The sequence below is a fragment of the Electrophorus electricus genome, chromosome 4 (assembly GCF_041902795.1).
Source record: "Electrophorus electricus isolate QZ-2024a chromosome 4, ASM4190279v1, whole genome shotgun sequence".
In the NCBI taxonomy this organism is placed as follows: domain Eukaryota; kingdom Metazoa; phylum Chordata; class Actinopteri; order Gymnotiformes; family Gymnotidae; genus Electrophorus; species Electrophorus electricus.
This window is the reverse complement of record NC_137500.1, coordinates 31,597,101-31,612,416: the sequence shown is the minus strand read 5'-3', so window position 1 is coordinate 31,612,416 and position 15,316 is coordinate 31,597,101. Positions and strand designations below refer to the sequence as shown.

The 15,316-nt window shown below is 41.8% G+C and overlaps 1 protein-coding gene across 5 annotated transcripts in view; it reads left to right on the top strand.

Moving 5' to 3' along the window:
- Nucleotides 1-15,316, top strand: part of ccdc141 (coiled-coil domain containing 141) — a 31,848-nt gene that overhangs the window by 13,503 nt on the left and 3,029 nt on the right. For all 5 annotated transcript variants that reach the window (XM_081713306.1, XM_081713305.1, XM_081713304.1 and 2 more), the window contains 17 exons: nt 84-228; nt 1,113-1,232; nt 1,899-2,090; nt 2,439-2,618; nt 2,752-2,931; nt 3,045-3,194; nt 3,504-3,692; nt 4,146-4,307; nt 4,600-4,740; nt 9,065-9,205; nt 9,612-9,809; nt 10,213-10,396; nt 10,781-10,893; nt 10,986-11,045; nt 11,141-11,710; nt 11,981-12,780; nt 13,354-13,529. In XM_081713306.1, coding sequence (XP_081569432.1) covers nt 84-228; nt 1,113-1,232; nt 1,899-2,090; nt 2,439-2,618; nt 2,752-2,931; nt 3,045-3,194; nt 3,504-3,692; nt 4,146-4,307; nt 4,600-4,740; nt 9,065-9,205; nt 9,612-9,809; nt 10,213-10,396; nt 10,781-10,893; nt 10,986-11,045; nt 11,141-11,710; nt 11,981-12,780; nt 13,354-13,529 — 3,701 coding nt within the window. The remainder of the gene's footprint in view (nt 1-83; nt 229-1,112; nt 1,233-1,898; nt 2,091-2,438; nt 2,619-2,751; nt 2,932-3,044; nt 3,195-3,503; nt 3,693-4,145; nt 4,308-4,599; nt 4,741-9,064; nt 9,206-9,611; nt 9,810-10,212; nt 10,397-10,780; nt 10,894-10,985; nt 11,046-11,140; nt 11,711-11,980; nt 12,781-13,353; nt 13,530-15,316) is intronic.

The following is a 15,316-nucleotide window of genomic DNA, read 5'->3' as shown; positions in this document are numbered from 1 at the left end:
GTCAGCCGGGTCAGCCCGCGTGGGTCGCAGAGTCCGTATCGGTTACGCTGCAGCCTCTGTTTATCCACGTCTTTGTTTGGCAGTGGCCAGGTGGCGGTGGGTGTGCAGAGGCTGATGGGATACATCGGAGAGCGGGTGGAGGGGCTGAGGCAGCAGTGCCAGGCATCCAGGGAGCTGACCGAGAGACGGCGCTACCTGCTGAACTCATTCGATGAGCTCGAGGACAAGGTACAGCAAATAGAGGCTGTGCTCTGTGAATGTCTGGAAACATCTGTTGAAAAAACCTCTTTATATTCTAGAGGTCTGATTTTGATGATGCGGTTTTACAAAATGAGGGGGGTTTGGCAGGCATTCGTTAATTCTACAGTTCTAATTCTATGTGACTTGTGTTAGTGTCATTAGTGTAATTTGTCATTTGAGTTTCTGTCACATTCCTGAGGAGTTATAATGTGCTATAATGATCATTATTATATGGGAGAGAGCATGTCACACTGAACACCATGTGAAGTCTTGGCCTGATTAATTTGTCGCTGCCCTGGCAATCTTCAGCATCCGTCAGTAAAGTGACATTTTTTGTTAGTTTAAACAATGTAAAAAAATGAAAACGTTTATGTTTTTGTTCAGAAAATAAACCAAGGTCTGTACTGTATTAGTTGGCATTCCCCTTCTGTCTGCAGTTGAGAAGTGAGGCCAGACTTCAGAGCTGAAATATGCTGATTGGTGACTGATTGGTGCTGGTTTTGGAGGCAGTGGTCTTTGTCCAAGACTGTACAACTCAGCACAAGTTCTTGGAAGTCAAACATTATACCCAGAGCTCTTCTCTGTTTCACTTAATTTTCTAAACTAAAATGCCAAACTTTTTAAATGCTTTTTTAAGCTTTAAATCCAATAAATGAAGGGAAAGCCAAAATATATTGCTCAATTTATCTTATTTTAGAACGTATGGGTGCCAGTACATTTTGGTCTGTGATCTGTGACCGTGATTTTCATGTTGTAATTTGTTTTGAGAAATGGCTTTGTAGTATATCATGGAAGTTTCACCGTTGACCCAGCTTCCTAAATTTCAAAACCAAGTATTAATGTTGCTTTTCTACCATGTACTTTCCCTTCAGATCTCTGGCTGGATTAGGAACAGTAACAGAGTGCTGACTGACAGCACAGAACCCGGATGTTGCCTCTCTGAGACTGAGGATGTGCTCAATAAACATCTGGAGATCTCCACATACATGCAGGTGAATCTAACTCTCTCTCTAGACACACACACACACACACACACACACACACACACACACACACACACACACACACACACACACACACACACACACAACTAAACCTAACTCTTTACATACATACACCATGTGTGCACGCACACACACACCATCACAGAATTATCACCATGTACTGTTCATTCAGATTAGATGTATATTTTGTCTGTATGCATTAACTGTGCACTGTAATTTATTTTTAAGAATTAATTTAATTATAAAGTAATTTGTCTTAGAAACGGAAGCAGATATAAAAGACAATACTAAAAAATGTGATTATTTATCTTCTCTCTACTATACACTACAAAGTCACAGTAGATAAACTGCATAATGAAATAAACTTCCCCCACTCCCATAATGAAATAGCTTGCCATAATATAAGGATTTTCTATGCATTACAAATATAAATGAAAGCAAGCGGATGACTCGTTAAACATTTCCACCATGGCATCTCCACAGACCTCTTAACATGCTTAATCTTTGCAATCATTTGCAACCTCCACTCGGCAACAGCTAATGACACCGATCAGGTTTTGCCTCCGGCTCAGTCACAGTCGTGTTCGCCCCTGCATGTCGGTCTTTCTGCGAAGTAGATTAGCAGGAAAGCTCAGGCGCGCTATTCTCTTGCAGCGTGCTGTGAAGGAATCCGAGGCCACCGGAAGAGTGATGGAAGAGATGAGGAGGCTGGATTCACCACAGGCAGCGGAGCTCTGCATCAGGGCCTCCGTGCTGAGAGAGCAGCTGCATGCACTGCAGAGGAGGGTGGCCGGGCGGATGGAGAGCCTCGGCCCCTACACCGGCTTCTTGCGATCCGCTGGAGAGGTGTGTGGTCATGGTTACTGTCGGTTTGTCACCATTTTGTTTTTTGGTTTTTTTTGCTTGTTTATTTTTTTTGCTGCATTATTATTTTAAACGCAGCATCACCATATATTTGCTCCATGATAAAACACATGGAAAGAGCACTGTTACTTCATGCAATTTTGAATTCTGCTTTGCTATGAAATTATTTTTATATTCCAGTCTGTAAATCATGAAAAAACGTTTTGTTGCTTGCAATGGTGACATAAATTGTTTATGTATTTTTGCCATGGATTATGGTTCTTGTATGTCATGAATATTAGCTTCATGAACTACCTATGGCAAGGGCGCATTGTTGACATGCTCTCACAGGTTGAAGAGCAGGTTAAGATGTTGCTGGAATGCTATAACAGCAGACCAGAGACAGAGGAAGAGAATGACGAAACAGGTGCCCCCGTGAAGGACATCATGGATACAAGATGGCAGTTGTTCCTACAGAAGTTCCTCTCCATGCAGGACCAGGGAAACAACTTCATCAACTCATCTACCATGGTTTGCCATGCTAAATGTGTTTCATAACGAAATCAGTGCAGCAATGGTGCTACTTTGTGAAGTTATGTAATGATTATTTGCCCACAAATAAATGTTGTGCTCATGCATAGTGTTGATTTAATGCTGGTTGCAGGTGAATGAGACTCTGAGTCTGAATGTAAGAGCAGCAGTGAGTGTGGTGGAGAAGGTCATGGAGAGTCTGAGTGTCAGGAAAGCTGAGCTTTCAGACCTGTGGACGTCTTGGCAGCTCCGCTACAGTCAGATGAAATCTGTGAAGAAACAGTGGAAAAGATTCAAGGATCAACTGAAAAAGGTACTGGCTAAGAACATGGATCACTGCGGTGATGGTTACCACGGTGACAGCTGAGAATATCCAGGCTAAACACTTCTGTTACATGTGGAATTCATGAATTCATGCCCTTACAGGTTACACATGAATTAAAATGCCTGGACAGTGTTATTGCTCCGGCACACAAAATTGATCCGGGAAGTGATCTTCAGGTTGACCCAGGAAGTGATCTTCAGGCTGTGTCCAAGCTGCAGGATGACTTCAGCCCAACCAAATCTCAGTTTTTGGTAAGAGAAACTCTGCTTATGTTTTACTTTCTGCATAACTGTTGCTCTTTACACACACACACACACACACACACACACACACATTTATTCATCACACGTGAATAAATGTAATGTTGTCTATTGTGTACTGCCTCTAATGGGTATTATCTCCACAATGTGGTGACTGAGGGCTGTATAGTCTGATTAAGTGACTTAATCCTTCAACTGGGAATTGCAACCCAATTATATGGTTATTTTCCATTTAGTGCCTGCCACTACGGCAGTGTTGATTACCCTTTTCCATTGTGACTTATTTCTCTTTCGTCCTAGCAACTGAACGCAGAAGTGGAATTCCTGGTTAAGACGGCGGAGTTGCTGGCACTGAAAGGAATTCCGATGAAGGAAAAGAATGAGAAGACTGGTGAGCTCCTCCAAGTGCACCAGCACGTGAGGGATAAAATCAGAGAACATGAAACACTTCTCAGCATGGCTGTCAAATTCCTTCAGCTTTACGAAGAGGTAATGTGGCATCCTTCTCTCTCCCAAGGTCTTTCATTAGCATCCAGACTAAACAGGAAAGCTTAGATGGTTCAAGGAAGCTGTGAAAACACTACTGTGTTTCCCTTCTGAGTCACAGGTTTATTGATGATTGCAAATTTAAAGAGAGAGAAAATAGTTCTTTGTGTCTGGTGTCAATAATGCCTAATAAGTTGTTCTGAAATGGTGTATCAGTTTTTATTGTGTAGTTTGACACTTCAATACCCAGCCATAAAAAGTTCATTATGAGAGCATTTTAAAAGAAGGGTGGAAATTATTGTCTCTAAAGGGGTCCCCCCATCAAACTTAGATCTAATAGAGTTCTTCTTCAAGTGTTTGATCTTTCCCCAGAGATGGCCTACAGTAACTTTTCAAACACCTCCCCCTCGTTTACACCCGCCTACCTTTTAACCCAGTTTGCCTTTTTCCCTTTAGCTAGAAGGCCTACTGAAAACAGAACCAGTGAAGGAATTCAGTGATGTATGCCAGGCCAAGATGCAGCTCAGTCAGCTCCAGGAGAAACAGAACCACGTCCAGCACCTCTACAAGCTGGCCACCTCACTGTCGGCCGATATTAACAGCACCATCCAGTGTTCGGTGAGGCTTCCAACACGGCACTACCTTCCTTTGTGCACATTGAGTGAAAATAATCTGTATACTCTACCTGCTCTACCAAGGCAGCTACAGCACTTGGGTTGTTATGGTGCTTGGTTTCCCCATTATCCCCCTTCAATGATAGCTACCTCAGCATTTTTGGGGCAAACGTCTCTGTTTGGTCTCGTTTATAATGTCTAATATTTAGCTAGATTAGCTGGATTCTTTTTGCAGGTGGAATCCCCCGCTTAAGAGGGTGGAGTTGCTGGCACTGACTTGTTCTCTCTGCCTCCAGCCAATGCTGGTGACCTCAGTTCAGGATAAGATGGAGCGTCTGCATTGCAGTACCGTGAGCTGGGCTGCCCAGGTCAGCCGCTACCAGGAGAGTCTCCTGAACAGCATCCACTACTGCGTTTTTAAAGAGGAGCTTACTGAGGTAAGCCCTGCCCAACCTCCCTGCCTCTCAGCACACACAGTGCCTCCTTAAACCACTTCCCTCTCTCTGGATCAAAAATGAGGGCTCCACTTATGTGCTGGGGGGGGGGGGGGGGGCAGGGTGCACGGGGCAGCTGGTGTCTGTGGACTGATTCATTCTGTCTTTCTCGCTGAGTTATTTATAGAGTGGCCTTGTCCTCATTAGGTTTAGCCCGTAGTCTGTGAAGGGTGTGTTTCCTGCCTGTGGGATTCTGTAAGCTGTCTCCTGCCACTCTGTATTGAGAGAATTCCAGCCTTATCAGACTCCAGAAGAACCCAGACCCCAGGATTATATTAAGACCCACCAAACCATGGAAACCATGGAAATGCAGTCTTTGCCCATTATCACTCTGCACCAGCTTTCTTTTATGTAGTAAAATGTCTGTTCTTGGAAACAGAGTCGTCACTTATTTAACTTTATTTTGCTGTAATACAGCCATACTCCAGTGGAATTGTAACATATAAGTATTGATTAGGTTAACCTATCTTGTTTATATATACACCTGAAGCATAATCCAGTTTGCAGTATAGGGAACAGCACATTTTAATTTGTAACTCGACTACACCCATAACGGTTCATCATCCTCTCGGCTAATTAGATGTACAGTCTCCCTCTAGTGGAGAACCTTTGAAGTTTTTCTTTACTCTACCAATATTAAAACGATTATGTGGGAATACTTGTCTCACAAATGAGTAACTCATCTGCAGAAAACTGCTTATGTCTTAGCTATTTCTCTCATGCTGACAGAAGTACTCAGATGTCCTCTCTAAACCACAAGCAGATCAGCGTAAAAACTGAAAGAGATTTTCTGCCATCAAGTTCACCTGTGGATAACAGAAGTGCCTGAAGAGAAAAAAAAAACATTCAGCTAAGAACTAGATTTTTGTTGGCTGCAGGAAAGACCCTCATGCCTGTCAGTGTATTTTGGTGGAATAAGAACAGCACAGCTGGCTGAACAGTTAACTGCTTTGCCTGACACTACTATAAAATGCATAATGGATAGACAGTTATATGATATCTTTCAGCCATAAAATTGTACTCTGTTCCAGTACTGGATACATTTTGAGTCATTCCTCTCTAACACATCGGACTTAAGTTAGGATAGAATTCCTTGATGAGTAGCAGTAGAACATAGATCAGCACAGAGGTCCCATGGGACTGGACATGACCCTCCTATACCCCCCGGACTGGATATGACCCCCATCCCTCGAACTCATAGAACACTCAAACATACCAAAAGATCACATAATAAATGCTCATGTAAGCAATATCGCTGATGTTTTATATATGTTATATATATATATATATATATATATATATATATATATATATATATATATATATATATATATATATATATATATATATAGGATGATAGTCATATTATAGAAAATACTATTGACTCTCAGAGCATTAGCCCAAATAAACTGGTAATACTTGTTATTAAACCAATGTTGTTCTCATGTTGCCCATTAGAGGGCAGTTATTCAGCGGTACAATGTGCAACCAAGTCACCTCCATGACTTGGAGAAGCTGAGTGCTCTATATAAAGCATGGGTTCATGAGTGAGGTCATACAGCACTTGTATCATGTTGGATGCTTGGTTTCATCTTTAAAGACAGCTTTTCCTCATGTATTTTTCTAAGCTATTTGTCCACTAGATGTAGTACATAGATAATTTTTAATCTAGTTTTTATATAGTTGGCCCTCAGTTGTTAGGTTTATAGCATATAGTCTACTTTATGCCTATTTAAATTGAATAATTTGTATTATTTTAATATACAGTGTTGATTTATTAGCAGAACAGCACATAACACACCCACTTTCAAAACTAAATACATACATCACATCTGAGTGAAGTCTGCACGTGGCTCCAAAAACAATCTCTAATTTGGTGACATGCAAGCAGCCGTGTCTAGTCTGACATGCACTGTAACCAACACCCAATCATAAATATGCATGAGTAAACAGGATGACATTTAACCTGGACAGTTGCTGCTGCCTGTCATTTGGCAGGAGCTATGACACCATTTCAGTCAGAGACAGCAAGCCTCAAATGCCCTGCTGCAGAGGAGTTTCCGAAGAACAACAATCATTCTCTCTCTCTCTCTCTCTCTCTCTCTCTCTCTCTCTCTCTTTGTTTGTCTCTCTCTGTCCCTCTCTTCCTCTCTCTCTCTCTCTTTGTTTGTCTCTCTCTCTCCCTCTCTCTCTCTTTGTTTGTCTCTCTCTCTTTGTTTGTCTCTGTCCCTCTCTTCCTCTCTCTCTCTCTTTGTTTGTCTCTCTCTCTCCCTCTCTCTTTTTTTCTCTCTCTCTCTTTGTTTGTCTCTCTCTCTCCCTCTCTCCCTCTCTCTCTCCCTCTCTCTCTCTCTCTCCCTCTCTCTCTTTCTCTCTGTTTCTCTCTCTCTCTCTCTCTCTCTCTCTCTCTCTCTCTCTCCCTGCTCCCCTCTCCTTCTTCTTTTTTGTCTTCCTTATTTCTCACTTTCTTTCATGCGTATAGTAAACTAGGGAAGCATTATGATGATTGGTCAGTAATTGGCAGTCTAATTTATATTGTGCACATTTTAACATTAAAGATGTTTTAGGATATGTAAGAAATATTATTGCAGTAACTTGCATTTCTTTGCCTCTATGAATGAAATTAACAATATAGCTACTGTATTGCATACTTGTCATTTTAAAATAAAAACAAAAAACATTTTCCATGAAAACCTATGAATGGCTAATTAACAGAGCATAAACAAATTTATTGTTTATATTTATTATTAAAATAAAAAATTGTAGTGAAGTACACAATGTTTCCAGGGAAACAGGATGTTTCAGACAGAGGTTCCTCATCATCTCTGCAAGCAAAGTGCTTCTGCAGTTCTAGGGAACCAATTTATATTAGAAAAAGCAGATGTTTAAATCATAACATTCACACACATACTATGAATGCAATGACTTGCCAATGAAAATTACAAATCCTGAATACTGATGGTCCAAAAGTGTGTCACAAATGGTCAAGCCTTCTCTGGGTTTCTCCAGTGTAAATCTGATTACATCTCTTGCAACTAATACAGTAAGCAACTCCCGCATTAATGCATGAGGAGGCGTTGGTGATTAATGGGTCCTTTTCATGCTAGTTATTTTAATGGCTGTGTTAATAAATTTACACATAGCACATTTAGAGCAGGCTACAGTACCAAACATGATATCTGAAGGGTCATTTATCTCACTCTTGATGAGCGTGTCTTTGATGTTTTTGACTCATCTGCATGAGGTTAGTGAAGGATCCTTAAAAAGGGATGCGGTCTCTATTAAAATGCACGCATATACGTACACAATTTGCATTAAAAATGCAAACCTACTACAGCCCTCTCTGTTGACTGTCATCTTGTTGTAGATTAGAGCCAATTGCCAGGGTGCTGGAAAGTTCACTCCACACCTGTTGGCCGCTTGCAGCTTCGAGAACTCAGCCACTGTTGGAGTGAAGTAAGCAGAGCTGGAGGAAGGGACTGAGGTGGTCCTGGCACTGTCTCCACCCACGGGAGCAGCACAGTGGCCTCAGCTCTCCTCTGCAGCATATGTGGGCTCTCTCCCTCTCTCTCTCTCTCTCTCTCTTTCTCTCTCTCTCTCTCTCTCTCTCTCTCTCCCTCTCTCTCTCTCTCTCTCTTTCTCTCCCTCTCTCTCTCTCTCTCTCTCTCTCTCTCTCTCTCTCTCTCTTTCTCTCTGCCTCACTTTACTTTCTTGTTTTTTGCTCCATTCCCTCTCTCTCATACACTTTTTCATCCTCAAATTTTCTGCTTCCTCCTTTCGTTTCATCCCCTTTTTTTTCTCCCTCTTCTCCTTTCCCCCACCCATCTCTCCTCCCCCCTCACTCTCTGTCTCACTCTTTCTGCTGACAGTAAATGAGTCTCCCCCTACAGGCGGGTAATCTCTAGGAAGGCATTTTAGAGGCCTCTATACTGGGTTCTGGGAGCAGAATTGCAGCTGTCCTTGAATGACACATGAGCAGGTCATTTAGAGATTCTACACCATTGCAAAAGGCCGACAGGCTGGTCAAAAATGGCCCTGCACTATAAATCACCTCTAAAATAATCTTGTCTGACAGAACTCACCCCCTGTTTCTGTCTCTCTCTGCTACCAGAGGCCTGAGTTATCTTTCCCTATGAACCAACACAAACTGTTCAGTGTTGAGCAATCACAGCTAATGGAGATGTGATTTCTGGGAGTTCATAATGTAGATGTTTTATGACAGTTGATATATGTACAGCATTGATTTTTTGTGCATTTGCTCATTTTTCAGCTCAGAGAGTCTTTTAAAGACATCAAGAAGAAGTTCAACAATTTGAAATTCAACTACATGAAGAAAAGTGAGAAGTTGAGAAACCTGAAGGCTGTAAAAAATCAGATTCAACAAATTGAGATATACATAGAAAAACTGCAGGTAAAACACACTTTAAGAAACCACAGCAGGAAATGCCACTAAATCAGAATCTGTATTTCACAGTCAGTTTAATGTGTTCTATCTGAAGTAGGAAATATAGTTTCATCCAGGATTTGGTCCAATATTTGACATGAGAGAGCAGCGGACAAAAGTGCAAACTTGACACTTAACACAAAACTACAGACATCAGTGTAACTGTACACTATACAATAAATATAGTTATGAACTATACAGATGACTAGCTATACATGTCATTAGAATTCTACTTGGTAGACACTCTGCTGATCTGGGATTATTAGGAAATACCAGCTAGCTGTTATGTCAGACCTGCATCCTGTGTGCTTTTTTTTTGTATTGTTTTGTTTATTTGTCTTTTTTTTTTTTTTTTTTTTTGCCTGTGATGCAGGTTTTGAAACAGAAGCTACAGGCTTTTACTGTGAAGGTGCCCAGCAGTGGTGAGAAGCACCTTATCGGCTGCAGCCCCAGAGAGTTAGAGGATGCCACCAATGAGCTGCAGAGACAGGTGGGGGATTTTGACAGGATGGTGGAGGAGTACAAGCAGAACTTGGACCTCAACATGAAACTACAGCAGGCCATGGAGGAGGTGGGGAGAACCACCCACTTCACTGTTGTGCAACTCTGCTATTGACATTACCCAATACAATCACATTATCACAAAGACCTTAATCGTAGATTACAGTGCATGTAAAACAATTCATGTCAGCTTGTTCAGTTTACATTAATCAACAAAACAGGTATACTGTAAAAAATAAATAAATAGAAAAAAAGGCTGAACATTGAAACCTGCATATTAAAAAATGACCTTACAGCATTAGTTTGAAAAATGTAACTGCAGGGTGCCTATCCTTACAACTCTACAGAAGAACAACAGCTTCAGTAGAATTGGTAATAAAACCATCTGTTTCACTGACTGCAAAAAAAGCCCACTAGATAAGATTGGCTTGTCACAATCTTGTCCGCTTTTTCTTCTAACGTTTGCTCCACAGTATCAGTTCTGGTGTGATGAAGCGAGCTCCACCATCGTGAGGGTGGGCAGATACTCGTCTCAGTGTAAAACAAAGGGGGCCATCAGCAGTCTGTACAAGCAGTTTGAGAAGTTCATCTTACCCACAGTTCCACAACAGGAGGAACGCGTCAGGCAGATCACAGAGCTGGCGGTGCGCTTGCACGGTGAGTTGCTCTCGATGAAAACATGGATCTGGCCCTGTTTGTATGAGCAGACAATGGGAGCCAGAGTGGGACTCTGATTCAGGAAACAAAGGAGCACTGTGCAAGTCCTCAGATCTTTTCAAACAGACAGGCTACTGAAATATATTTGTTTGTACTGAAAAATATCTTGGATGCAGAGTTCTGATCAACAGTCATTTCTAGCAGAGAGATTTGTAGCCAGGGGGCAACAAAAAGTCCAAGTGGCTCGTCTAGGTGTCCTGAGGGTAAAAACTGAGAAGAAAAGGTGAAATGTTATATGGGATTCTGGAATATTCATGCACATCACTGTAAAGCACTTGGGCCAGAAATGGGCAGAGCAGGCTGTGAGTGATGTGCTTTATACAGGTGCCGAGGAGGGGAAGAAGTATATGGAGAAAACTGTTAACAAGCACAACGAAATAGTGGAATCAATAAAGGAACTCTCCAGTGGTCTTTTAGACCTTGAAGCCAAACTACAGGTTAGCAGCAGTTTCCATCCATATATGTTTACTGTTGTATTATTGCCTGTGACTGATACGTTCAAATTGTATGATCTTGTATATTTGTTCAGGCAGAGTCGCTGAAAGAGCAGTTCACTGAGGAAAACAACAGATATGACACCACTGAAACGGTATGCTTTGAAGGCAGCAAATTGATGCACCCTTTGGAATCTGTAGTTCTGGTCTGTATATTTTGTGTTCTTAGTTGTTTGTGTGATCTGAGTAGCCAGAAGGGAAGGAAACGGGCCACACTCCTGAGATAATTGGACCAGGCAGCGCCAAGGATGACCCAGACACCAGCAAATCAGAAAGCAGGAACCCTCAGCTGGCCGGGGCACAAAGCCAGATGAACTACCTGCCAAACAAGCTGCACCAGGAGCAGCACGAAGTGCTGTCTGAGACACGCCGTTATACGCAGGAGGCCTACATGAAAACCAGCACAGTGCAGACCATCACCAGCCAGTCCACAGTGGAGAGGAAGGAGCAGACTCGCACCTCCTCCTCACACACACACACAGTTTGTATATCTGGCTTGCCTACAAAGAGAGACAACAAGGTCCCTCCAGGACAGCGTGATCCCTCCACTCTCCAGAAGACCAAGAGCCCATCTCAGAACACGCCCCCACCATCTCTGCCAACTCTGAGTGAGATGTCCACAGCACCTGGCTCTTCAGATGTCCACAGGGAGTTTCCGAGTGGAGAGAAAGCACCCACAGCACTCAGAGTCCAGCATGGCAGGCTCCGTGGTGCTAGTGGGCCGTACACCGCTACACACACGATTCACATCGAGTCTAAGGTGGGAATCCTTGTTTACTCACACTGGGTGTCATCTCGTTCCCTCTGAACCGAATTCATCATTGTATAACAAAATGCATTCACAGTCTCATCTGTTTAAATAAATAAACGAACAATTAAATGCAAGAAATTACATGCAAGCCTAATGAAGAAAAAAGAAAATAAACAGAACAGAATTAAACAGGACAGAATGTTCTCATTTGTATGATTAACTTTCACATATCCATCTATCTGTCTATTCAGGTCTGTGCATTTTTCTTTGTGATTATAGAGAGAAACCCCTCTCCCAGCAGAAGAAATATTCTCTAGAAGTGCACCAGACTCAGGGATGCCCACTGATGGAGACTGCCATGATCACCTGACCGAAGAGTCCCTCTCCAATGATGAATATGAGTGTGCCTCTTCGGACGACATCTCTCTCCCCCCTCTCTCTGAAACCCCTGAATCCAACCTGGTCCAGTCCGAGAACGACCTGGACGATGGATACTGCTTAAGCTCCCACAGCCTGCATGTAAACCAGTACAGCCGACTGTCCCACTGTCAGCATGGGGAGGTTCCTGAGGGCACGCCCAGTCAGGCAGACGCCTGCTTGCACTCTGGCCGTTTCAGAGCGGAGTCATCCTCCTTCGTCCCCAGCCCCCTGACCGTGCCCACGCCTACCCTGGTCTCCAGCACCATCTCCAGCATCTTAAAGAGTGGCAAGCTTGTGCCAACCCTGCCAGTAGATGGCGTCACAGCGTGCCACCAAACCCTTTACTCCATGCATGAGAGCAGGACCGAAACACAGGAGTGTGTGCATGAACCTGTTCTGGCCCAAAACCCCACTGCTCAGGCTGGTAACATGCATGCTCCCCCTAAACCATTAACCCCTGAGCAGGAACAAAAGTCCCGCAGACCCACGGCTGTCCGTGAGGAAATCAGGCGTGCGGGAGCCTCCAGGGCCGTGGAGAACCTAGCAGCAACACACGGCCCTGACTTCTTCAAACATTTGTCTAATGCCACTGTAATGGAGGGCTCTCCGGTGACCCTGGAAGTGGAAGTCACTGGATTCCCTGAACCTTCCTTAACCTGGTGGGTAGCCCGTAACAAATTGAACCAATAGACTGCAATTTGCTGGTACTTGTTAAAAAAACCCCAAACAAAATAAAACTGTTCATTAAACTGTTAATTTTAGTTCATGAAAATAATTCTACAGTAGGACTGTAGTTCAGAGTGTATTTTTCAGTCTTTGAGATAAGAAACCAGTGTAGTCACATTTTCCAAGTGGCTAAATCCTTAAGGAGGTTGGGTTTCAGGAGATTGTCATATATATTCAAATATAATTTGCTGATTTTTGCATTGCATGAAAGTTGTAGATTTTGAGAAAATAACCTGACCACAGTTGTATTTGCTTTGAATGTGCAGTGTTCCATTTTCTATTCCATTCCTACTAACGTTTCATGTTATTTTACGTAGTAACCTTCCTTGTTTTGTTACCCTGACTGTAGAGTTCAATTTCTAACATAACCATTTTTCTAACTTCATCCCTTTATTGACTGCACACGTCGTAGCTTGTGTTCTAGCTTTGTGCTGTGCACATTGCACCCACTATGTCAACATTGTGTGCTGTGATTGTGTGACGGGACCATTCGCTCTGTGCTTCAGGTTCAAGAACGGGCAGAAAGTGCACAGTGACACGGAGCGCGTGTCGCTATCCTGTAAAGAAGGCAAGCATGTGTTGTTCATAGAGCGCGCTACAGAGACAGACTCGGGCCATTACGTGGTTAGCGCCTCGAACTCGGCCGGCGCCATCTCCTCCAGCTCTGTACTGCAGGTCAAAGGTAAAAGCTGCCCTGAATTTGATGCTCTCAACCTGGAATGGCACACCTGCTTGGGCACCCTCTGTGTGATTCTGTGGCTCCTCTACCTGCTGGTGGTATAACACACGCAGGCTCCAATCAGTCATGTGATTGTTCACTCTTCTAATGGCCTCATACCTTTCTTCACTGCTTGGCACAGGACTGACTCTAGAAGAATATGTTTGGGAGTATTTTTTTCTTTTTTTCACTTTAAACTCATAAACACTTGTAATACTCATGCACACCTTCATTTACATAGATTTTGTTAATTCTCATGCTTCTATTTAATGCTAGTAATGTTCTGAAAATGCTATTCAGACTTACTGATATTTTTCTTGGGTAAAAATTTTCAAGATAAATTATTATTTAACACCAGGATGCATCCCAACGTCAGTTAATCTGATGTGTACTCATGGTATTTTAAATTACTAAGTCATAAACTATATTTTATGTGATCAACTTGTTCTTCAGCAGCAAAGGTAACCTTTTTTCTTAAGCATTAACACATCATCTGCATTTACTATAATTATTTCCTTGGACATGCAATAAAGTCCATTATGAATGGGGTGTTAAAGATCTCATGTGCTTCATGTGATTTTTTAAAATATATATCTAGATATTTATAATATTATATTTATATTATAGTTATCATGACATATTTGCAGTTTTAATAGAGCAAATTCTTCACAAGTAGTTCAGCATAAAACATGCCTGAGGTAATTTTTATGAAGAATATGAAAATGTAAAATCAAAAGAGATTGTCTTGGGGACATTTAAGAAGACTTAAACATTTGACTAAAACTGAATGTCCTCATTAATTAAAAATTATTTACTATCAAGAAACAGAACACATTACACACTACATTTTCTCGTGTTAAATGTTTTTAATAAAGGTCTTAGTTTACACACAGGTGCATACAGAAGTTTTATTATTCTTTAAGTCCTACATTCAGTAATCTCTGAAAACCCTTCCTTCTCAAGACAAATGTAAAATTTTCAGTTACAAGGTAATCTAAAAAGTAAAAATAATTCTATAAAATTCCATAAATACCAATTAAATCTAAATGTATAAAAGCATGAAATTACAAGATAGGTCAGACAACCTTAAGCATGTACATACACTGTTAACTAAACGGGCATGTAACATCAATCAGAATCAGCTTATGTTCAACAACTAATGCAGCACTTTGGTTTGGATTTTGTACCAAATGTTGAAAGACCCAGAATTTACACTGCTGTGTCAACAGATAAATAAGGGCTTATCCCTAACTTTCCACTTTCTTTGCCATCTAAATTAACATATGCCTCTATACATGTTCTCTGTCATCTATGGGTTTCTTATGGTTTCTTAAGTGACTTCATCAGAATTTTCTAAACAGTAATCAGATCAGTTTAGGAATATATTTGCCTTTGGTATTTTTAATGCTAGTTTAATCTAATAAAATGACTAAAGGTAGTAGTTCAACGAACAGTCCAGAATGTTGATTCGACGTGAAATCTACACCCTTCATTATCCACTACTGACATCTTCTGATAGCGAGTAGTCACCTTACAAATCATGAACAGATGGAGTCATCACCTTACTAATGAGAAAGCTGTGAAAACGTCTGGAGCTAAAGGCTTCACACCTGTGTGTGTGAAACTTGTTGTCAGCAGGCTGTATGAGCTATACTGTGTACTGTGTCTTGGTTCAGAGTCCTGTGTAATTTAATATAAGGATAGTAAGTGCTGCGGTAAGTGTTTACATTCTGTACCTCTCACAGGCTAAT